Source organism: Spea bombifrons, chromosome 3 (assembly GCF_027358695.1).
Source record: "Spea bombifrons isolate aSpeBom1 chromosome 3, aSpeBom1.2.pri, whole genome shotgun sequence".
Classification (NCBI taxonomy): domain Eukaryota; kingdom Metazoa; phylum Chordata; class Amphibia; order Anura; family Pelobatidae; genus Spea; species Spea bombifrons.
The window spans coordinates 106090888-106116560 of record NC_071089.1 but is presented as its reverse complement, the minus strand read 5'-3'; the positions used below and the strand labels follow the sequence as shown (position 1 = coordinate 106116560).

At 37.3% G+C, this 25673-nt stretch overlaps 1 protein-coding gene across 1 annotated transcript; it reads left to right on the top strand.

Annotated features, from left to right (window-relative positions):
* The first annotated feature begins 8098 nt into the window (after positions 1 to 8098).
* Positions 8099 to 23935, top strand: ALKAL2 (ALK and LTK ligand 2). Its single transcript, XM_053459794.1, has 6 exons — positions 8099 to 8751; positions 9117 to 9421; positions 13063 to 13116; positions 13219 to 13302; positions 18234 to 18307; positions 23751 to 23935. The coding sequence occupies exons 2-5, from the start codon at positions 9166 to 9168 to the stop codon at positions 18296 to 18298; spliced, it is 459 nt and encodes a 152-aa protein (XP_053315769.1). The 5' UTR covers positions 8099 to 8751; positions 9117 to 9165; the 3' UTR covers positions 18299 to 18307; positions 23751 to 23935.
* The last annotated feature ends 1738 nt before the right edge of the window (positions 23936 to 25673 follow it).

Sequence of the window (25673 nt, the reverse complement as noted above, 5' to 3'; positions counted from 1 at the left end):
GTACTGCCTGAAAACAATTATCCTTTTGTATTAGCCGTATGTAGATATGAAACGTTTTCTTCGGTAAGATAATAATATGGCCTCGTCATTAATCAACAAAAACCCCAAATATCTTTGTGTGTTAGAATTATTCAGCTGTTGTAATGGTGACTTTAGTAATATGTTTCATCATCAATATGTGACATCACACACAGAATTCATTATGCTGAAGATACACATTTAAACCAATTTGGTATGATTTCGAATTATAGGGAGTATAGTCGGGTAGCGGTATATTCCAATTTATACCTAGCTTTTTGGAATATGATTTTCCTATTATAGTTTAAAAAAATAATTAATACTTTCATTCAACTCCCAAATTCTCCTAAGGAAGAGTGCAGAATCAAGTCATAGGGCCAACTCAAAACACAGAATGAACTCACAGTCGTGAGAACACATTGGATGTGTTTTTTCCTAGTATTGTTTTCTTTGTGGCTGCATACTTGCCACGTGAACACCTAAAACGACAATTGTAAATAACCAAACAACACTAATCTTCGATTCTTTTCCAGTTCTTTGCTAAACACAGAGTGTAAAAAAGCAAACATACCAAGGCACAATAGTGCCAAAATGTTACTATACCCATTAAAGGGGGAAAAAATGGAGTGTGTATTTTTGCAGATTTGCTCAATTTAAAATGGATAATGATAAAACATCTAGGTTTATAAAAAAAAATTCCATCCCTGCATACAAGCAACACCAGTAGACTTTAGTATTGTTTTTTTATTATTATTATTCAGAGAGTAAACAAGCAACCTAAATTTTGGGCCTGCCCTATTTTTAAAATATATTTTTGGAGTAAGCGTCATCCATTTTTTTCCCTGATGTAGTATATGATTATTGCCTCTTTATCGTATATTAAAACACTTCATTATTATTACCAGAGAGCTGAGTCTTCATATATTTTACCCTGGAAAGTGCCCAGGTATTAATTAGCATAATTAGAAATCATACCTAGGAGGTCTATGAATTTCATCGAGACGGCCTGGAAATCATAGATGATAATTTGGCCTGTGGGTCAATGTGTTTCAAGTCTGCTTAGACCAAGCTCTACTCTTTATCTCAGTCATACCCTTTCCTGCCTCCTATGTAAAGCAAAAAGGGGGTACTCTGGCCAGCCAGCTCTGAAATGTCCTCACTTACGCTGTTAATGTACCAGGTAGGTGGCAGCTGCATTCAGTCTTGGGAGAAATGCTGCCAAATGCTGGACAACAGCAACTTTCTAAATTAAATACTGGTATCATGTAAAGAAGGACATTGGTGAAACAAAAATTGATGCCTTGGGGAAACAAACCTTTGTCTACTGCCCCATTAATTGGTAAACATGCACAATGCGTGACAATATTTATAAGGCCAAATATGTAAGCTGACAAATATATACATAGAAACATAGAATTCGACGACAGGTAAGAACCATTCGGCTCATCTAGTCTGCTTATTTTTCCTTATGTAAGGGTTTTAAACCCCTATCAGTCCTTCTTCAGGTCCTACAGTGAGGAAAGCTGTATGTCTATCCCAGGTTTGTTTAAATTCCCTCACTGTATTAGCCTCCACCACTGCTGCTGGCAGACTGTTCCAAAGTACTCCCTTCCCTGATTATGTCATGCAAACCACTTACCATTTTTGTAGCTCTCCTCTGAAGTACACAGGCATGCTCACAGACAAGTACACAGGCATGCTCACACACCCACACAAATGCACAAATGCACAGATGCACATCCATGCTCACACACACAAAAACACATCCATACTCGCATACATACATGCAAACAGCCTCTGTTTCACTGCGGGGGAGCGGTAGTCCGGGTCATAAAGGCCCTTTCTAAACAATTTCGAACCGGTATGAGGAGACAGGAACAAGGGGTCGCCCTACTACCCCTGTAGTTATGCCAGTGAAAGTCCATAAACACATGGGTGGATGAAAAAATAGTTTACATGTGAATTAATATTTACTAATAAAAAAATTTTCTTATAGGGTAGTCTTATATTCTTATATTCTATATAGTCTTTTTCTCTTTTTTCTAATTAATATTCAAATCTTGGGGGGGTCATCTTGTAATCAAGCAAATATAGTATATATATATATATATATATATATATATATATATATATATATATATATATATATATATATATTTATTCATATGACTTAAACATTTTGCCAATCCAGTTGGTATTCAAAAGGAACACTTAGAAGTCACAGACTAGGAGAGTCTATGATGGAGTAAGGGAGAAGGGCAACCCCCTATGTCTTTCTATAGGATTTTGAGAAACCGTCATTAAGAGAAGAATACAGTAACTAATGAGTAGATTAAATATGTGCACATATTTGCTTTTGTGATTTTTTTCCCATTGTGTCTGTAAGTCAGGTATCAGACTATTATTATTTCATTTTAAGTGTGAGTTCGAAAAGGACAAACATGAGCTATATTTTTAAGGTGACGGGGCAGGGCTTGATGGTTTGATTGGATGTGAGTGATTAAAGGGACGTTAGGACAAGAACTGCCCAAGGGCAGCTATCTCTTGGCTTGAACGATGGTCCCATCTGGTAATTTGACAGTGATGGGTTTGACTCATTTCAGCAGGGACGTTGTGTAAAATCAGGTATTACTGAATGTCCAGGAATAGAGAATCCAGCTCCCACCAGCTGAACTGCTCTGAATAAAAATGATTTTGCTTTCACCTCTTTTAGTAAAGTTCTGGTAACACCGTTTGTGAGGAAAATACTCACAATGTTTCAAAATATTTAGTTTTTAATTTGCAGTTTTTACATGTCTTTAAATGGGATTTTAGAACATTAATTTATATGGAACCAAATCATAAACTGAACTGAATCAGTTATTGACACTGGATACAAAACTATGGCCCTGTGTGTTCAAGCTATATTCTATTTTGAAATCTGATTGCGCTATATAAAACATTAAATAATAATAATACAGGGTACAATAAAGAATAATAAATCAAGATTACGTGTGCGTTTGTTGGATAATATAAAATTTTACCTAACCGATTTGTTTTTCAAAAAAAATAATTTTAAAAGTGGAAGAAATGAAATTAGCTTTCTTGTAATTCATTTAAGATGCTTAATGTTTAAAGCTTGGGATCCTAATCATGTTTGATAAATGCCTTGGTGTTGCAATTCAGAATAAAATATAAAGATGGAGCACATATGGCTTATTTCAAAAATAAAAACTCAGGAAAAAACACAATTCAACAGCTTAGCGAGGTCACGGCTGGGGGCAAGAACGTACTAATAAAGGCAGATAATTCTACAAATAAACAGCCTTTCATATAGCTCTTAAGTTACTGCCCTTCAAAACTAATTTTAATATTTCTTTCAAAACATATCAGCGACTGATTTCTGATGACAACATCTGCACTGTGTTCCTGATCAATTTGATGTTATTTTAATAGACAACATTTTCCGTGTTGCTATACAGTGTAGTGTGTTTGTGTGTATATATATATATATATATATATATATATATATATATATATACATATATATATATATATAATAATTTTTTTAAATAGGCAGATCATTTGTTAAATAGCAGTAAATTTATGTGTATCCCTTTCAGAGGTTTTTGATTTTTTCCATTGAGTGGAAACTCATTATCCTCCAAACTCTCCTTGCTGTGTCTGGCCACATAAAAAGGGCTGCAGATTAAACTCCTGTTCAAGTAGAAAGAATATATTCTTATTATATATTTTTAAGAGCAAAAACAAGGTATTCATTGCTATTACATATTTTGCTATTTCCTACAATATCACGGTTTGTAGTAAGTACTTTAAAATATTAGTTACTTTAATTATTATTATAATTATTATCTTTTATTTATGTAAAGCTAACAATTTATGCAGTGTTTTTAATTTTGTGTTCGCGCAGAAACATGGATGCATACCATGTACTCGTCATGTTCTTTCATGTCACCTATGACCTTTCACTTGCCGGCTTATATGGATCAGCCAAAACGTTGACCACTATTTTTTAGTATGTTTATGTTTTATGTATATTTATGTATCTTTATGCTCTCATGTGTTCGTGTACATTATGATGTGCATTGTGGGTACATGTGTTGATATGTGTGGCACCTGATGATGTATAACCAAGTAGTATGACAATGTAGGTATTCACATGTTTAAAAAAAAAATCTACACAATGTATAGAATAACAGAAGCTTTTAGCAATTAGTTTGTAGAGTGCAGTCTTGTTTTCAGCAGTACATCTCCGTGGTCTTAAAATAGTCCTTACAAATCACAGATACTAATGTAAATCTCTTTGGAAACCCGACCAGACCCCATTGTGCCCACAGGGGACACAGCACATCATAGTTATGCCAAAAATATTCTGTAGGTATGGGGTGGGCGTTAGCCCTAGACAGTCCTATGTAGGTGTGGAGTAGTAGGGGAAGTGGCTAGTGGGGGTGGCCAAACACTGATCTCCAGCCCAGACAACGAGGAAAGTGGCCCAGAGACCCAAAGAGAGAGTACGTCACCTGGAGACTCACGTTAAACCCAAAGCATTCCCAGTTCTACACAGGGTGTGAATCAAAGAGGGAATTTTAAAGTTTTGAAAAGGATTTTAAGAGCTGGAAATTCCCACAGACTTTGTTTGGCTACAACAGTAATTTGTGTTTTAACAGTTTTCTACTTATATTTTTGGATGGCTTTTTTTTACCCTATTTTGTGGTACTTGCCACCATTTTTTACTTTTACCATTAATAATGTATAGTGCAGAGGATTACTGAAGCATTATTTCTAGCTTGATGATGGTATTGGGATCATGGCCTGGGTTTGGTGTGGTTGCTGTTTGTCCTATGAGAGGGTGCTGGATAGTGTTAACCTTTACATGCCCACACCCTTTTCAAGGGCCAGACTGGGGATAACGAGGCGACTCTTGCAATTTAAGGCCGTACATTAAGTTTTTATGCTCACATAGCGTGCAGTCGGGCATATGCAGACACACTGCAGCACTTGATGTCGCAGGCCATTTGTCTAACGTACCCAATGGCTAGACTGGGCCTGTCCAAGTCACAGACTGGCACAGAAGTTGTGATAGAAGGATCTTTGTTACGGAGCAGTAGACTACTGATGTATAGTTGTAGCTTAAAAATGTACTGTGAATTTGTAAAATAAAAGAACCCGATTAAAGAGGGTGAGTGTGGTTATGGATGCTAAACAACAGAGATGTCCATTGTGATTCCTTGAGTCAGTATAGAAGAAGTAAACCTACTTCACGGAAAATTAAAAATGTGATTTCCTTTGAAATAAAGTGCATTTACAGATATCAACCTTGGGAATTGCCAAGTTGAATTAGTGTTTTATGGCAACTCTCAGTATATACTGTATGAATGGTGGCGCACTCATATCTTTCACCAAATACTATCTTTAATTGGTTCCTCATTGGTTTCACAATGCCATAATAAATGTAAAGTCCACATAAAGACTGAGATAGGTTGAAATACTGCTTGTCTGTTGCAAGGAGCCAAACTAAGAGACATTTTTGTTGATTTCTTTGTGAATTTATTTTATCACTAACTTGATATATTGAGTTTTTCCTTTATATATTCTTCACTGTATAACTTTTTTAGGGAGTTCTGTGGTGGCTAACATACACTACCAGTTCACTGCATACAATGGATGATGTAGCCATTAACATCATGTGCACCTTTATAATGACCATGGGGTCTGTTCAATAAAAAGTTGAGTTAAGTAGTAATTCAGTTGATATGACTTATATTTTATGGTCTTGCATGCCACAAGTTGCACCGCAAATTGTAGACTCATTTATATACACGAGTTCCTTTAAGTACAATAATACTAAAAGGTCTTGTGACTTTAACAGAGGAAATGGTTCAGGAATGCAAAATAATATGACTCAAGAAAAGAATGATGTAAACATCACAAACAACAAATATATATATATATTTATTATGTTTATTAATTGTAATAAAATAACATAGGTTTATTAAAAAGGGAAATCATATAATAGCTCTATATAGGATATATTCCACTATAAACAAATGTCCACCAAAAAGTAAATTGGTAGCATTTGTTTGCATTCACAAAAGTATACAATACATGTAAATATTTTTTATTTCTCCCTGCAAAAAGCCAAGTGTTACTTCCAAAGTACAAAAACTATATTCTTGAGCAGGTGGAAATACTAGTGTTTGAAGTTATAAGGGTAAAATAGGTATGATTTGTCAATGTGGGTACAACAGTTCAAAATCAAAGCTTCATATGAAGCCTTGTTTAGGTTTGCTAATCACACGCAACAATGTAAACAATGTAAAGGTTTTTCAACCAGAATTTAATAGTGTTTGAGGCTGTGCTTGCAAATGATCCCATCTTTAGCGCACACGTCAAGAAAGATGCTTCTACACGCACCTCTACAATCAAGTAGGTAGAGTAGTCACCACTGAAATGCTGACAAATATATCCCAAAATATCTTGCCATTTGGAAACAAATGTAGATCAGCAGATGTATTAGAATGAAAAAATGACTGTCGGGATAAGCCAAGCATACATATAACAGAAAATGGTCATATAGAAGCAATTGTCGGAGAGAATGTAGTGATGGACACTGCTAGCTTTAATCTTTTACATCGCTCTTCACCGTGTGAACTGAAAATGACAGGTAATAAGTACATACCCTTAAACCCTGACATATGAGAGCTGTCAGTATGATCTATATTCTGAAGGGTCCTTCTCATTGAGACTCTATGCACTATACATAGACATTTGTTTTAAAGTATATATATCTAATAATACAAGTTCCCTGTGTGTCTTCGTAGAAAAGTGTATGTATGGATTTCTTCCTGGGAATGATAACCAGTTGTTATATAGGGAAATTCTGGCTTTACCATAAGAGACCCAGCTGATAATACCTTTAGGTCCTCTAATTAAATAGAAAGAATCAGCCCTACAGCCCCATGGGGCTGGCTAATAAGTACACAGCAAGTAGTTAATAAAAAAAGGAAAATGAAACATTGGAAGCAGTATGCCTAAAATCATTTTTATAACTACCGATACTGTGTCATTTTTGCGTGTCAATTACCATAATTGTTTCTTAATATTTGGATTAACCATTTAGGTGTCAGCCACAAGTGGGATATGCGGTTGCCACACTGGGCCCCAGAAGCCAACCATGTATCCTGTTATCAGTAATAACGATCAAGCAAAGAAAAGTTTCTGCAGCAAAGTGGGTTGGTTGAGCAGTCTTGGTTGAGGGATGAGAGAGTGATCACAACTGTCGTTTTAGAAAGTGGATGCTGTAGTGGGTGGCCAATAGCTGGATATGCAGCACGCTATGTTAGCATAAAAATTTAGTATGTGGCCATCCATATCCAGCCAGCAGCCGCACATAAAGTACTAGATGTTTTGCACTTTCTGCGTTGTTATTTGTCCATCTTTTTATGTTGAGTGTAATTAACAGGTGGTTAGTCGTGGATAAAGAGTAAATATTTTTTTTCTACCTAGACAAAAGAACAAAAATTAAAATGTGGTCTGTTTCCCAAGTTACATGCACATCTGTCATATATCATATTAACTCAGCAAGGAAGAGGACAAATAATAGGAATAGGTGTAATACCACATGTCGCCACTACAGGTCGCTAAAGGCGAGTGAAAGCTCATTTATAGCATTGGTGACATGATCTTTGATCCTTAACATTAAGCTTTGGTCTGCGTGTGATTATGGCTATAATGGGTCCCCTTTCGAGTATTATCACTGTTTGCTCCCCATTTCTTATAATTTATTGTTTTAAAATCCAGACAAACTGCGATCCGGGCGAATGTTTGCTTTGGGCAGGGAGTGGTGGTAAACACAGTTTAAGCAAACAGCAAAATTCAAACAATCTCAGATTTCTGCATCACTCTAATGCCACCGACTTGTGGAAATCACTATTTCAACCATCCGCCAAAGTGACAAGGTCTCTGAGCAAGAAGCATTCTTGAACAAGCTAATCATTAGCAGCAAGTGGCTAGTAGTCAGGCTAACATAATTACATTTTCGTAGATTTTTGGAAGGGTGGTCTTTAGGAAGACCAGGAAAGGTCCTTTATCAGAGAAAAAAAAAACCCTTTTAATGCCATGAAGTGTGCAACGGGCGTTGCTTTCCTCTCTGGCGCTTGAAGGGTTAATACGAATTAATGGAAACCTACAATATTCCGGTTTAAGACGATCAGAAAGCTAAATTCCTGGTAAAGCCACAGAGAATAACAATACTAATGGAAGAGGGAAAGGGGAAGTGATTAATAAGGTTTTCCTGTAGATGGGATAGGGTGGTCGGGAAAGAAAAGGCAATGGACCTTTGCTGTGGATCGCTAATTAAAGATCGTGAAGCCACAAGGGAGAGATCTCACGTCTACTGCAGGAGGACACAAAGACGTGACTGCGCTGGAAACCTGCTTCAACATCTCACGGGCTTCAGCACCACCACACTCTCCCACTAACTAGTTCACTTTCTTTGTTTCCACCCACACTGAATTCAATATTACCACATCTAGCCACCTCATGGACATCCTAAACTATATATAAGAGGCATAGCTGGGGCTGGTATGGTTTATACTGGCTGGGAGAGCTGCAGGACACTTGCTAACTAGTCTCCAGCTCTCTGCAAGAAGTGGACACTTTAATTAGGACCTTAATACACCAAAGGATACAAAGAAAAGGGACCTCATAACCTTCAGGAACTCCACAAACAAGGTAACATGAGTGAGCAGTATGCTTGGTGCATGCAAGTTGTGCCCTTCCTAGTTTAGTAGACTACAGGTGTCCTTTGTCACTTGTGTGACTTTGAATAGAATGAAATGCATGTTCTATGTATGTGAAAGTTTACTCAGGTTCCTACAGAATGAAATGTGTGTGGCTGCTGGAGAAGTGTGTAAAGCTGTGAGTGCCCACATACTTCTTGAAAGGCATGCTGTAAAGGAGGCTGATCATGCTTACCAAGTTCAGTCTGGAGAAGCAGACGGCTCACCCTAGTCCTGAAAGCATGCCTGTCCATAGAGGCAGCTATCGGAATTCTAATACACATATACTTTGTATCTCTTTTAATTCCTCATCTCAAGAAATACAGCTCAAAACTGGATAGACACAGCTAACCTGCTTCCAACAGATATGAGAGATCTCAGGTTCCCTGCTCTGCTGGCTTTGGCACTTTTGATGCTGTCTTCTGGATACTGCAAAGAGAGGACTGAGTCCAGCACCCTCAGTGACAAAACCCTTCTGAATTTCATCATGAAAATCATTAAAGACTTAAAAAAGCATAATGTGGAGGAGGAGAATGGAGTGCAGCACATGCCTAAGGAAGAAGATTATAGCATTGATTACAAAGACGATCCAGACTATGGATTTTACCAGGAGCAGAGAGTTGGTGAGTTGTTCAAATTTACTTTTAGTTATTTTACTTTAGTTATTTCCTTATTAAAATGTATGTAAATTATAAAGGTCCTGTATGGAGTGATACTGTCTTGGCTGTGTGGATGGGATTGTCCCCTGCAGATAAATTAAATTCTATATATAATTACACCTGAATGTAGGTAAGATCTTTTAAGATGTTGAAAGAGCTTTTTTCTAGAATGTTAATTACTTTTTTTAGTTTTTGCATGGTCAGCTCACTCTGTTTTAGGCATATTACAAGGGATCTACTCATGGTATTGTTACTAAACCAGATGATATGTGTGACGGCGATCTGGGTTTAACCCATTCAGTACTAGGGGGAGCACAAAGCATTACCTTGCTGTGACTTATAAAGCATTGATACATTCACTAGAATGCAGATAGACTGATTAGATGGTACAGAATACATCAAATCTTTAATTGTTAAAAAGGAGTTAAATGGGGATGTAGTCGTGTTTCTCTTTTCCAAAAGAGTGATCAGACCAGAGATTACTCAAATTCTCCAAGGGAAATAGTCTGAGATTGACACCTGACTTAAAGTTTGCAGATCACTCCTTGCTAAAATGTTGAAATTACACATGATTGAGGAGGGGGGTACTCTATGCACTCTTTTTAGAAATTTCCAATTTTAGCTTCCCTATGGTATTCTTCTTAATGTAGCCTAGAAGTGTTATTTTACTGTTGGCACCAGCAAGGGCAATAATATCAGGGTCATGCACATTCAGATAAAATAAGCATTAATCTTAATGTTTTCCAAAAATATACATTCTGAAGCAAGGGAACCTCCCCATATTCCCACATTTAAATATGTATGAATGTAGGTTGTTATGGTGATTATAAAACACTACAATATGCCTTCTAATATTATATATGGGTTATACAGTCATATTTCAATGAGGGAGGTGCAGTGACACACTTAAGTATTGTGTAAGCTGGTGCTGGGGGCTGTGTATTTCTGGACAGGTTATTGTGATTACATGCTGAATCCTGCGTGTGAGGAACATCTTTTTGTATGTTATCTCTTCTCCAATAAAGAAAGTATTGTTAAATCACAGGTATAAGGCAGGAATACTATGTTTCTAAGATCCTGGTTACTGTGGACTGTATAGAATATAGTCGACACAGGTAAAGCTGTAGAAGCAATTTATTATCATAGTTAACACTTTGAGGGCCACTTGGATGAATAGTGAACTTTTCCTCATTCCTCGGCAACCTAAAAGATAATTATTGATGCCATAACTTATTAGTACAATTTTTATGTTTAGGAGCTGTTGCTAATGTGAAGTACCACCTTCCAGTACAATTATTCAATTTGTGTTGGAGAAATGGTTAGAAACACAGAATTCCACAGCAGATATTTGACCCGTTTGGCCCATCTAGTCTGCCCATTTTTCCTGATGTAAAGTCTCAGACCTCAATCAGCTCGCCTTTGATACAGGTTACACTTCCCAACACTTTAGTATCTTCAGGTACACATAATACTGTAGGAACTACAGTACAAAAAGTAAGTAGTTATTTTGGAACTGAATAGTGTGTGTGAGATTGAGTCTAGTTTCATTGCTATAGCTTTACTGTTTCTGTTGACAGATGTGCTTTCATTCTGGAGAGCATGGATGTTAACTACCATGCCCAGAGCAGCCAAAGCCTTTCTGATACAACTTAGTTTCAATTAATTTTCCTAGAACACATTATGGATTTAACAAAGACCGACAACACACATGACTTATGCCACTATGTGAAATGTGTAGGGCAGACTGTGGATCTTATTCCTAGGAAAGTCTGTGCGAAGTCATTTTATGAACAAAGAGAAGGGTTTTCTTTGAATTATGAGATGCCATGTTCTAAAGCGGAAATGTGGTAGACCCAATATTAATATCCAGAAACACTAGACTTAGAACTATGACATAGCATTCCAGCTGAGGTACGCCTTGAGAATTAATTACTATTTGCAGCATAGTAAAATCAAGTAAAATCTTGTTGATATATTATGAGACAGACATATTTCACACAATGTCAAGGTTCAGGGTTATAGGTGATATATATGTTTATTTTAGAGTTAGGGGCAGCTCTATGATTTTATGTATCTAAGCAAAAAAGTGATAATTTAATGAAAAAGATAGTTAGTTGTAGTCAAATAATTGTAATTATGGGGAAACAGTTTATTGATCCAAGGGGAAATCTGACTGCCATTTTGGGGTCAAGAAGGATTTTTTTTCCCTGGTTAGTGCAAAATTGGAACGAGCCAAACTGGGGTTTCTTTGCCTTCTTTTGGATCAACAGCAAAAAATTAGCAGACATAGGACAGGCTGAACTTGATGGACGCATGTCTTTTTTTCAGCCTAGATAACTATGTAACTATGTAACCTCCCACTCCTCAATAAAACTCAGACCTTAAATTTGCTGTGGCAAATAACAGAGTGGGAGTCCATGTGAGATGAACCCTAGGCAAGCTGCACTGAGCTTTGTGCCAGGAAGGCAGGGTTTATATAGACTTCCCATCCTGCGATTTGCTCATAATATGACCCGGCGAAGGCTGGAAGCCAATAGAAAGCTGCCTTGCCACTCTTTAGTTGTGATTGAGGTATGCCTGCTTCATGTTCCCATGTCCACTGAATTCTGAGTGTCATTTTTATAAGGATTGCACATGATCTTCATGGTTCAGCCAGTTCCCAACCACACCTGTCCCACTGACTCAACCATGCATCAGCTTGCCCACCAAAACACATATTTAGTCTGTCTTTATATGTGAAATAGGGTTGTCTTTTTTTGCCCTTGCTGCCACAAAACAGCAATCGGAAACAGTGAAAGTATTAAAGTGAAAAAGGGTCTCTAAGCATATGCGACTGGGTTTCAGTTTGGTGTGTATTTGTTACTAACACCTACTTCAGAATTACATTCAACACATAGCTGCGCTATTAATACAGCTCTAGCCACTACTTATTTTTATTTGGTGGCTTATCACATGGGGGGTGACATCATGTTGGGGACTGTGCCTTCTAAGTCCCTATGTATCACGAACAGTATCCAATATCTCTCACACTACAGCTAATATAGGGAAAATAAATCAATGATACAGTATTGTCACAGTCACCCCACCTTACCACGTGCCCTACCAGCTTCTTAGCTACCTATGTGGCTCAACCTGTCCTGGCTGCCATTATAAGGCACTTGGTAGTAAAATGTATCCATCAACAATGTCGACGCATGGGCTTATATCTTTTGTGTTGTACCAAAATCATCTTATAGCTTCTTTTTTTCCAAGCCAGACCCTCTGTATATATTCCAAACAGAGATGGTGTGTGTTTTTCTAAAATAAACACATTTAAATTCTTTTTTTAATCCAGGCATGGTACCAGTTCTATTCATCCTACTTGCAGGCATGTGTGAGTGCTGTAAACATATAGAGAATAGGGTGTATTTATATAAATCGTGATAGCACAAGCTGAGCTTAACAGTTTGGATGCCTGTATTTCCCTTTATTGTGTACTTTGGCAGAAAAGCTTTAACATTGCACTATGGATTGTCAATCAAAAGGTTCACGTCTTCACTTGTGCTTTCAACACTTTCTAGACATTTGCAAACCATGCACTTAATTTGTGTGCTTTTTCCATACAGAAATAGTTCCAAGAGACCTTCGGATGAAAGAAAAGTTTTTAAAACATTTAACAGGTAATACTGTATGTTTTTTTTATTTCATTTTTAATTCCTTTAAAGTTAGTTGGTCATCTTCCATTATTATAAAATGATATCAAATGTGTTTGTTTGGTTCAGGTCGTCTTTCCTTCACCAGCCCCAACTGTAATAAACTCTTCCGTAGAGTTTACAACACAACCAGAGACTGCACCACCCCTACACGTATGTATGCTTACATTAATTATTTGCAGATGGAAAGCAAAACAATGTACAATTGAAGCTATTGTTGACATCTTGTTTAGCGGAACAAATATTTAAACCAGCCTCAAGTAGTTTCATTTCATTTTATGTTACAAGTATCTGACACTTTTGGCATGATATTTTGTGTTAGCTCTTTTTATCTGATAATTTTGGAATATAAACATGGAATCTAAATGTAGATAATGATTTCTACCTTCCAAGACATGAATGATGCATCACTAATAATGGCTTTATTGACCGTGTTATGAGTTTTAGTTAGTTGGTTGCTACCTTGGCCAAAAGGACATGATGATTTAGTAGATATACTAATGAATAATACGTACTCAACTGGGCTCTTCCAAGTATAGAGTCTTACACTTTTTTGCAGAACTTGGTAAGTTCTTTTCTCTAACTTGATAAGGGCCCTTCCCCACCAAGTTTGGCTAAACTTAGCAGCAGCTCTGCAACCTCTTCTCAAACATTTCTAGTTGGGTTGCTGTATTCAGATCAGCTGTTTCAATGTCCACATTAGTACCTTACAAAAAAAAAAGATTTGATATTAATTTACTGATAACGAACAGTTGCTCAATGGCCTGTCCTACTGTGCATCGTCACTTGGGAACATCTCAAAACATTCTGCCACATTCTTCCACAAAACTGAAATGTGAGGCAGATTTCCTCTCCACAAGGAAACCAACGATCCCAGATGCAGGTTTTGGCCTTTATGGGCCTCGCCATTGGGGTCTGGTGGATATGCACAAGAGAGCAAGGAGGTCCACATCTTGACTCACCTATCCACTTTGGGTGGTCCCTAATGGGAGAATCACCATACAAAAATGTTCTTTCTGTCTATATCTCCACCACTCAAGACCTCCACCACTTTATGATGCAGTAAAAGGAAGAACAAACATTATTTTATTCATTAAACTGTAATAAAAAGAACTAACTGAGAAAGTAAGCACTGATAATTCTGGTATTCTATTTAAGGAGAAAAAAAATGCCAATGAAAAGCCTTTTAATTGAAACCGTCATCCAGGAAATTATACACTCTGATAATATTTACCTCCGGACACAATTAAAGTTTTAGGAAGATGTTTGTTGCATTGATCTGAATAACACAGTTAGCCTGGAATTTTAACTAAGAGATGAAACTGAAGTCATTTTTGTTTTCAGAACACCGCATCTAATGATAGGAAGTTACTTGTTTACAACAATTATACATTAGTAATGCAGTTGAGTATTTGAGTGTAAACGTCAATTAAAGATCATGTAGGATCTAACATCTGACAAAGTTGGCCTAGTTAAAAAAGAATACTAAACTAAAAGCTTTTAATTAAAGGAAAAAGTAAAGTTTTTCATTAAAGGAAAATCAAACTGTATTTATCTTATATAGAAACTGGTAAATTTTCAAGTGAATATTTATTTTTCTTTGGTTTTCAATTATTGGGGTAAAAGGAACGTTGTCATTAACACTAGCTTATGTGATCCAGTAATTTGCCATCTATGGAATGAAATCATCAAAGTTCGGGCTTTAATTTATCACTGTAGTGATATTATGTAGCATTTATTGCTTAAAATGTTAAAGTAGAGATTAACACTATAGAGCACCTCAGAGAATTCTACTATTCTGGTATTATTAAATTACATAAAATAAGTTACATTTTATTAAGGGTCATGTAGTGGTTGAGGGAAAAAAGAGCCTGTTTTTTGATTTATGCATCTCAGGATTCCATAGTTGTTAACAATCGTATAGACTTTAATAATTTGTGCTTCAGCTGATAGCAAACTCTGGCCATGGTGACACCAATTCTGTGCAACACCAATCCCGTACCAAACCAATCTATTAGGTAGCATACATCAGTGAGGCTCCAAAACCACTTTAAAGTTGGACACTTTGCAACTGCTTATTAACCTACAACAGATCTGTCTGACATTTGCTATAATACAACTTATGTCTTGGAAGTGTATCAATGTGACGATGTGTGCTAATTACAATACCCAACATATAGAAGATACTATTGAAATAACCTTATTTTATGTTAAATAAACACTCATACCTGGAAACTTCCCAGGGTAGGGTAAGCTAGCTGGAGCCCCCTTCTGTGGAGGGCCAGGCTTAGTCATGCATGGGGATAGGAACTCTTTATTTGGGAAAGCACATAGGTACACATCAAAGGGAACAATCAAACAAACAGATAAGGATTCAGATTGGGCATTAAGAAAAACTAACTAATGGACAACAAATATTCATACAAGACAACCAATGAACAGAGAATGATTATTCTAATAAAAAAATACCCAGGGTGTATTAACACCCACCCCGAGGGGCTAGGGTAAGCCTGCCACTGGGGAATGCACCTGCTTTCAATATTGATCAATGAGATAGGTGTGAGATCTATGCTATGAGGAACACGAGAGAAGTACCCCAATAATGTCACATATACCATGCTTTCTATATTGAGTAACTGAACTATTACTGTACCTTTCTTCTTCTTAAAGTATATATTTCCATTCTGCGCTTTGTATTACCACTTAAAATTTAATTTAGAGATTAATATTCTGCACACCGAGTAGTGCAGAGCAGACAGAGTATTACAGTCCTAGTGTGACACGCTTGGCTATCAGCCATTAGGCAAGTCAGGACCGTTTCTAGACTTTCAGCACTAGAGATCAAGAATAACACCCTTTTCTCATATGTGGAATATCAAACACCTACTTCTGTAGGGATGATGAGGTCACAAACACTATATAATAATAATAATAATAATAGCAAAGATACAAAGGAATCTTTAACAAATCATTTGTGTAGTCACGTCATTCACTTAGTGGTTTGTTTATTTACTATTTGTTATTCTTTATCATTAAAGTCATCAGTATTTTAATGTTCATTATTGCTGGCATGACATGTAAAGAACAGAAACGCTTGCCAAAACCCATGTTTCATAAAGAAATGAATGACATAATTGTCATTAGGGTATAGTAGGTAGCTGTACCTCCTGGCGGTAAATGCTCAGATAAACTGGTCTGAGCCCTGCACAAATGCCCAGATTTCAAGAACATGGAAACTGTACTGACTGACATGCGCTAAGGTGTGTAAGCAGATACTCAGCAGTTTTACAATGAGCCTTTTGCTTATCAGTGGTGAATGAAATAATGTTAGTGGATCCTTCACTTTTGCCGAATACCACATTTTACTGTTCCCTACATTTAATAAACTCATATAATAGGCTTACAAAGTAAAATAAATAATATATATACTTATTAAAATACATCTTATATGTATATGATGGAAAATGTATCTTCATTGTCTCATCATGTTTTATTTCTGTACATCAAGTTATCTCTGCCCTATTGATAAGTTCCTAAGGAGAACGATAACATCTTCAGGACATAATGGTGGCTGGGCCATAGATTGCTGCCAATCTCAGCTTCCCCGAGGAAGCAACCGTATTGGCCCGGATATAGGCCGCACTTTTTTCCCCCACTTTAAGACTTTAAAGTGGGGGTGCGGCCTATATTCGGGGTCTAGCGCCCGACGCCCGGGACATGCAGTCCCGGGCGCCGGGCAGGCAGCGGGGTTAGGATACAGATCCCCCGCAGCGGTGCAGGGGGACCTGCATCCTACTGTCTGATACGCACAGACAGCCTCCCCTGCCGGCACTTTCCACGGGGGGAGTACCGGCACGGGAGGTTGTCTAAGCGCATCGCACGGACGTTCACCGGCAGCGGCGATGCGCCGTTGCCGGTGAACATCCGCACGATGCATTTTAACCCCCCCGACTTACCAGGGCAGACTCCCGGGTGTCTTGCAGGGCCGGCGGAAGACACCTACGCAATACGCGTATACAACTTCCAGTGCCGGTACTTCCGCTGAGTGCCGGCACCGGGAGTTGTATACACGATGTGCATAGATGTTCCCCTCCGGCCCCGTAAGACACCCGGGAGTCTACTCTGGTAAGTCGGGGGGGAGGACAGAGTGGCAGCATATCTCGGGGGGGGGGTCAGAGTGGCAGCATATCTCGGGGGGGAGAGGACAGAGTGGCAGCATATCTCGGGGGGGAGAGGACAGAGTGGCAGCATATCTCGGGGGGGAGAGGACAGAGTGGCAGCGTGTTTTTTGGTGCTTTTTTAAAGAAAAAAACTTTTTCTTTAAAAAAGCACCAAACTTTTAGGGTGCGGCCTATATACGGGGGCGGCCTATATCCGAGCCAATACGGTATATTATGTTGATTACTAAAAAGCACACACTTTAGGTAGTTTCAATAAGTGAATTTATTTATGCTAAAAGCTGTGACAGTGACAGTTCTGCTTTCAAGTTTTATTTTCTGAGGAAAAATTGTCTGTAGATGAGTGTGTAATAATGCTTCTACTACCCCCTTTATTTTAAGTGGAATGATTTTCCATCATCTTTACCCACCATAACTTTGGTTATTGGTATTTCTCGTGCTACTCCAAGCCTCAAGTATTAAGCCAGTATCACAACCTCATGCTGACAAGTCCCATGAAGGATGAAACAGCTGTCCATGAGCGGTGATCTGGCTATTGCACCTCTTCCCGAGTTTTATCTAAAGGCTGTCTTGTACAGCGGGCAATTACTTTCAAGGGATCCATGTATAAAGTGGATATAGAGGCAAAGGTGATAATTGCTGACCTTGTTTGCATGCGCCTACCCAGAATCCCTTGTGGTTCTGGCAGCACCATGAGATTTCTGAGGGAACAACAAGCCTTTTGGCTTGTCTGGTGTCTGTAGATGAGTGTTTAATAATGCTTCTACTACCCCCTTAATTTTAAGTGGAAGGGTTTTCCATCACCTTTACCCGCCATAACTTTCGTTATTGGTATTTCTCGTGCTTCCCCAAGCCTCAAGTTTAATTTCCACTCTGATCACTGTGATCCTGTTTTTCTCATATCAGATTACAAAAGATGTGCCAGACTCCTTAACAGATTGGCAATCAGCCCCTCATGCATGGACGGATAACACAGTATGGTAAGTCTTTATTATGATTATTATTATTATACTTGTGTAAGAGGGCTTGATTGTATGTCAACTAATATTTTCAATCTTAATAAAGAATTATTTAAATTCTTTAAATTTTTTAATAAAGTTTTGTGCCAGTTGGGTCTAGAAATTGTCCTGAAATAATTAGAGAGGTTGCATCACACTAATACTTATACAATATTTATGGTGGTAGGAGCATTTTAATGGTCATACTTTTTCATGATCACACTACTAACTGCTATGCTCCAAAAATATAAAATAAGACAGAGAAGACTACTATTTCTCTCTTAGTTTATATCAGCACGGACATATATAAAAAATGGAAATGTGTAACAATATTGCAATAATTCTTATGTTTTGTGTTATATAGAATCACACATTCCATCCAAATGCATTCTTTTCCATCAGATGTTTCTGTATAGTTATATGTCAATAAAGACACTAGATTTAACCTTTGATATTCAATTTTGCAAGCCTTCCGTGATCCTTGCTTATGTTGTGCTTTGAAATAAATAGTAATGTGCATCCAGCTGATGATCTTTTCCAATCTAACATACGGCTTCCTTAAGCAAACCCAATAAATCGATGTAACTGAATCATCTAATGTCATCCAAGAAATGAAAAGCGTTATGCAATGTATGTTTTCGGAACACCTACGCTCTTAACTATATGCCATTAACAGCGGTAAATAGTGTATGCTAGTGCCCTGATTGATGCTTACTCTATCTGTGATCAGCAGTGCTGGGAGATACACAGCTGGCTCGATAGTTGTCAATGCGTTATTTGTCAATACAGACCACATAAGAAATAACAGTTATACAAATGGACTGAAGTAACTCACCGGGAATATTTTTACGAGCCCCCTCATAATGAAGCATCGGCGTTGTGACCTCACCAAAGATTTAATATAGAACAGGGAATGATTCGTCATATTATGGATTGTATGATTCATTGTATAAAATCAGATAATGCAATAGATGAGATAACGCCAGGAAACTGTGCATTTGTACATTAAGGTGCACTTTATTTTTCATTCCATCCATGGGATTGTATACATTTGTTTGATATAGCTCAGAGAGATTCATAGGTAAACAAGTTATTTTATCAAGTATGGGATTTTTGGAAAAAAAGAGATTGCTGCATAAATAGGACTTATACGTAACGCAGTGCTTGGAATAGGGTTCTTACAAATGGCTTTAATAATATATAACAGGATAAATGTGCAATTGGCATATTCAAAGTATGCACAATACAACTGATCCTATATACCAGGTCATTTGGTATGCCATGTGTAATATCTGAAGAAAATACTCTGACACTGGAGATACATTAATTTTGGTAGAAGGTTCAATAGAATCCTGGGAATTATTATTTTTTGTTGCAGCTATATTGGGAGAGGTACAGATAATGATCAATTGGAGTGGAAACAGTGGATCATGATACTGAAACAGAAGTTGACAACAAATAAGAACCATTTGGTCCATCTATCCTGGCCGTTTTCTGCCCCATGTAGACCTCAAACCTTAGTGTTTTGCAAAATGCAAATTTTCTGATTAATTTTTTGTTTAGTCTCTGGTCCATGAGATTAGCTTTCGTTAGTTTTGTTGGAGGTCACTCTTCATTTTAGGACATTGTAAGTTAAAATTGAAATTCGTCCGAATCTGAATGCCCAAGGGCTGTTGCTTACAATCTAGTTGGTGGTTGAGGGGGAAGTGAGACAATAGGAGAGGACTGCTTGGATGGGGTTGAGTTGATCTGGTTCCAATGATGTGTTGAAGCTGTTGATGGCTTGATTATGATGATGGTTGGGAGTAATGGGAAGGAATGTTGTACGCTTAAATATAGGTTTAGACTTAGTGCTGTTATATAGTGGTTACAGGCTCCTCATGACCACACTTTGTCTAATTCTGGGTATAGGCTCTTCAGTTCTGTTTCATTCAGGAATGTTGTGAAGTGGAAGTGATTACCTGTTTAATGGACTTCCTAAGTATGTTGCTAGGCAACCCCACACCTTCTGCTAATCTGCACTGAAAGCTATTAAAATATTGATATAAAATACCTAGGTTATCTTAACCCCTTTGGTTCATTAGAGGGCTCCCGTATATCGTACACCAAGCGTTTCTAGTCCCATGTCACTAAATCAGTTGAAAACATATTTTCAGGCTACATTATTCATTGGTGTTAAATTATTGAATGTGCTGACATCAAATATGTACGCCGGTTCTTAATATTAAACACATTTATTTTATTAAATGCAATGACTAAGGGTAATTTAATGAAAATTTTAAATCCTGTTACTTATTGGAAATATTTGAACAAGATAAGGAAGGCTACCTAAGTGACATTTATGAGTGCACGGTGACTATAATACATAGATTCTCTACAGCTATTATAATATTTAAACTTAACCTTAGGTCGCACAGTATAATTTAAATTGTATTTCATGAATACATTTGTACTGTTGCACTAGGGAAATGATAAGGCACCATGTTATCAGCTTTATAGTGGTCTCTACTGCCCAGTGCTTACGACCAGGCACAAGTAACGTGAATTACATAATGTGTGGTTCAGCCTATTCATAATGTAGTTTGCCTAAACTAGTCCTCAGGTACCCCCAACTGAGCAGGTCTTCAGATGGGTATAAAAATATTGAGGTATTATATCCCAAGATCATGAACTTCTTGTTATGAACTCATTTTTTAACATGTAATCATAGATAATATGGTATGTTGCACTTATCAGGTGAACAATTCTAACTACATTTTAAATCTGCTGTAAATGCATTTTTGGGGAGAAAATTAATCTTTTTGCACCTCGAGATTCCTAAAGCCAACCGTGATAGAATCCCTCCAACATTATGTCAAGTGGTGTTCAGGGTATCCACCAAATGTTTCTACCCTACCTCCTCTCTTTCCTCAAAGCTATGCCCAATAGATGATTGGAACACAATTGGAACACAAGTTTTAATTGCAATTCCACATGCAGCCACCAGGGAGTCAAGAATAACAAGGGCTTTAGGCAGCAATTAGATGATATCTTGATACTGTATGCATTTCTTTTATGTATTTTTAAGGAATTATTTTATGGGGAAAATGTTTTGAGCAGTACCAGATAGAGATCAATGAGTGTATTGGCTGTTAAATGCTTTTCAGACTGTTTTTATTACTGCCCACAGGCTGGATTAATGTTGCCAGGCCTCTCCTTGTTTCTCTTTTGAAAGTTCACCATAGGGCAAAAAGGTTAGCTGCCATTGACCAAACTACTTAACGTAGGTCACAATGGCTTCTTTTAAACACACAGACTGAAAAATAAACAAGATGTATCCTATTCCAGTAGTTTAACCCCAAAAAACCTTTACAAAACGTCCAAACATAATTTAATCATGTAGTTTTGAAACGGTTTAAAAAAATAACTAAATATGGTTTTAATATAATGCACAGCACATTTTACTGATTTACTGAAAATTCACTGTCAAAATATTTTTGATATATTAAAGAGATTTAATATATATTTTGTCAAAGCAAATGTTTAAGCTGACAATAAACTCTAAATTATATTTAAATAAAAGTGCCAGTATTGATTAGTTTTAATATCAATATTTTGCTTTATATTACCTTACATCAACTCCACAGGTTTGCATTGGGATTTCTCAGTAACACTGATCATTAAATCATGGCGATATAAAGTACAGCAACTCCATATGCTTCCATCACAATATTCCCTCAAGATGGCTAACATACTAAACGGACAATAAGTGTCATTCTAATAAGATACATTTTAAAATCAAGTATTTCAAGGGTATCAGTGGTGCGCCTGAAACACCCACAATGTTATTTGTACCATGGTCATGTTGTTTTACAAGCTTTTTGGTAAAGATCAGTCCTATCGGAAACTCTGGTTTATGATTTTTACTGTGGCCATTTAATAATCTTTTGAGAGTGCATCAGTCTAATAACTATTTATAAATACATGCATAGAGGAATTATATTTTGTCTCTCCCGTAACAAATATAAGTATTTTTTTAATAACAATAAGGGTTCTCACAAAAATGTTATAACTAGACTTGGGCAGCAGGGGGTTCTTCGTGTTCGTCTTCCTGCTCGTCTTCGGGAAAAAAAAAATATTCGTATTCCGCAAATATTCGCCTGTTCCTGTCTTCTCTTCGGGCGAATATTCATGGACATTCTTCGTGTTCGTTTTTTCTTTGTTTTTTCCGGTTAAGGGGTTAATACGGGGTTAACGCGTACCGCAGCAGCTCTGGCGCCAGGAGTTTAAATGTCCGTATGAGCAACTCTATTGGTCGTCAGCAGGGGGCTCGTCTGCCAATGGTTGATGGCAGACGAGCCCCCTGCTGGCGACCAATAGGCGACTCGTACAGGGGTTAAGGGGCCGTGCGAGTTTGCCTATTGGTCTCTTGCATGGCCCTTTAACCTTCGTCTTCGTCTACCAGTCTCCCCCCCTTCTAACTTACCTTGGCATCGCGGCAGTTCACAGAAGCGGAAATCCATAGGTTCGCTGTCAGGGGTTACAAAGGCCGTGCGAGTGAGCCTATTGGTCACCTGCAGGGTCTTCCTCTGGCATCAACCAATTGGTTGATGCCAGAGGAGGTCCCTGTAGGCGACCAATAGGCTCATTCGCACTGCCCTGTAACCCGTGACGGCGAACCTGCAGATTTCCACTTCCGTGAACTGCCGCGATGCCAAGGTAAGTTAGAAGGGGGGGAGACTGGTAGACGAAGACGAAGACGATCACGAAGATCTTCGTGGTGTGAGTCTTCGTCTTCGCCTACGCCTACGTTTTACCGCCGCTGTCTTCTCTTCGGCGTGTCTTCGGAACGAACACGAAAACGCACTCTTCGTGTTCGTTTTCATGTTCGCCCGAAGACAAATGCACAAGTCTAGTTATAACAACTTTTCTTGTTTAGATGGGTTTAAGTATAATCTGGATCTGATTAATCAAGTTCAAAACGTTTATTTCTATACTTTTCATAGCTACAATATTTCAGAGTCACGGTTTAAGGGTCCAGTCTGTTAGTAAAAACCTATTGCCTCCAAAGTGAGTACCAGGTGAGCTTGGACCACTCACCTCTAAAAAATATGAATATATTGCAATAGTATTTTATTATTATTTCTTTATTAATCGAGAAAGCGTTATTTGAAATAACAGTAGCAATGTGCATTACAACATCAATCAGTGTTACAAACCAACATAATCCATAAATTGAAGCAATAGTAATTTTTAAGGTGGGACAAAAGGAAGTTCTTTCAATTGTAGTTAGTATATATCGTGTCAAGAAGAATGAACTCGAGAACAGCCTAATGTTAATTAAAACTAACCCAAATATTGGTATATTCTCAAATTATAAATTATCAATTATTTCCTAAGATCACACACACTCAGTTTTGATGTTTTTGTTTGTTTTCTTTACTAGATGCGGAAGCAGAACAGAAAATAAGATCCCAAGAACCAAGAAAAGTGCCTTGGAAGCCAACAGGGAAATACTTAATAATATGTGTTTCTAGTATATTCCATTGTGAACAAAAAGATTTATTTTTAAACATTGACAGAATACTGTACTTCCATAATTTAACATGCATTTTCTATGTTGTCTGCAAATGGATATTCTGTGTAAGTACCATGTATGTAACTAATATCCACCTTCGGGTCTGATACCGTACGCTGCCAAAATACCCTCGTGGGATCTAGAAATATCAAAGATTTATATTGACTAATTTTTGTGTATTTTCAACACTGGTACTAGTCTAAAAATGTTGTGCATTGGCAACAAAAAGCAGCACTTGGTTTAAACATTTTATTTTCTTATCCAAAATTCAATATAAGAGTATTCTTGGTATCTAATTTCATAATTGCATGATTATTGCCTTGTTCATTGTCTGCGCAAGACAATGTATTTTTATGCAGAGGCCATTATATGAAAAACATGCTGCATATAGTTCACTTTATGTAAAGTATGTTAGAGACATTTGTGATGAAATATATTGAAAATGCAGGTTTGTACAGACATATACAGGCTGATGCCATTCGTTTTATGAACATTACATGTATAAAACATTCCAACCCACATGTGCAATATGTAAATTACTGTAAATAGAACATACATAATAAAGTGTTTAGTATATATATATCTTAAATACTTTTTGTTGATTTATTTTTGTTTTTACTTAAATTTCATTTTCTGTCCATACCATTCATAGTATCCATGGTAATATACTGTACTCTGGTATTAACTGTGTCTATTGCTATCCAGTATTTATCTGTTGTTCTCTTCTGTTCATATACCATATAGTGTCATTGTCCTTCCTCATTACCCCCAATATCCCATTTACTTAAATTTCATAATCGGATGACATTTGTGACTCCATTTACAGTTGTGTAAAAAAGAAAGTACACCTGCTTTGAATTCTCTGGTTATCAGGGCATATTAACAATCATCTGTTCCTTAGCAGGTCTACAAATTAAGTAAATACAACCTCAGATGAACAACAACACATGCTATATTTCACCATGTCATGATGTATTCAACATAAATAAAGCCAAAATGGCTTAAATATAAAATAGCTTGTAAAACCACCTTTAGCAGCCGTCGGACAGATGGCCTCATATTTGAATCTAGAATACTTTGGTATACAGAGTAGTATACGGTTGACTCAATGACTGCAAGGTTCCCAGGTCCTGTGGTTGCAAAACAAGCCAAAAATCATCACCCCTTCACTACCGTGCTTTACAGTTGGTATGAGGTGTTTGTGCTGATATGCTGCGTTTGGTTTTCGCCACACATGGCGCTATGCATTATGGCCAAACATTTCCACTTTGGTCTTGTCTGTCCAACGGACATTGTTCCAGAAGTCTTGTGGTTTGTTCAAATGCAATTTTGCAAACCTAAGCCATGCCGCCATGTTCTTTTTAGAGGAAAGAGGTTTTCCTCTTAGAGGCTTCTCTTAGATCATTGCCGACATTGTCCTCCTCCTTGACATTGTGTTAAAACACACCTAAATGCCACAGACCAGCAAGCTGCTAAAACTATGGCTTTTATAGAGGTGGTCACACTTGCTGATGATTAATTAATCAAAGGCATTTGAATAGCAGCCCCTGTCTGACTGTATGTTTCACTACCATACCAAATGCATTACTTATACCTCACAATCTGTGACCTTGTCTACTACAAGAAATCCCTTTCTCATATGCTATACACATTGTCACAAACCATCAACACCATCCCAGTATCTTTTATCGTCATACTATCATTATTCTAAACTAACATACCAGTCCCTTTTAATATCTTGATCACTCATCCCAACTGAATATTCTGTCATTTCTATATAAAGTCAATATG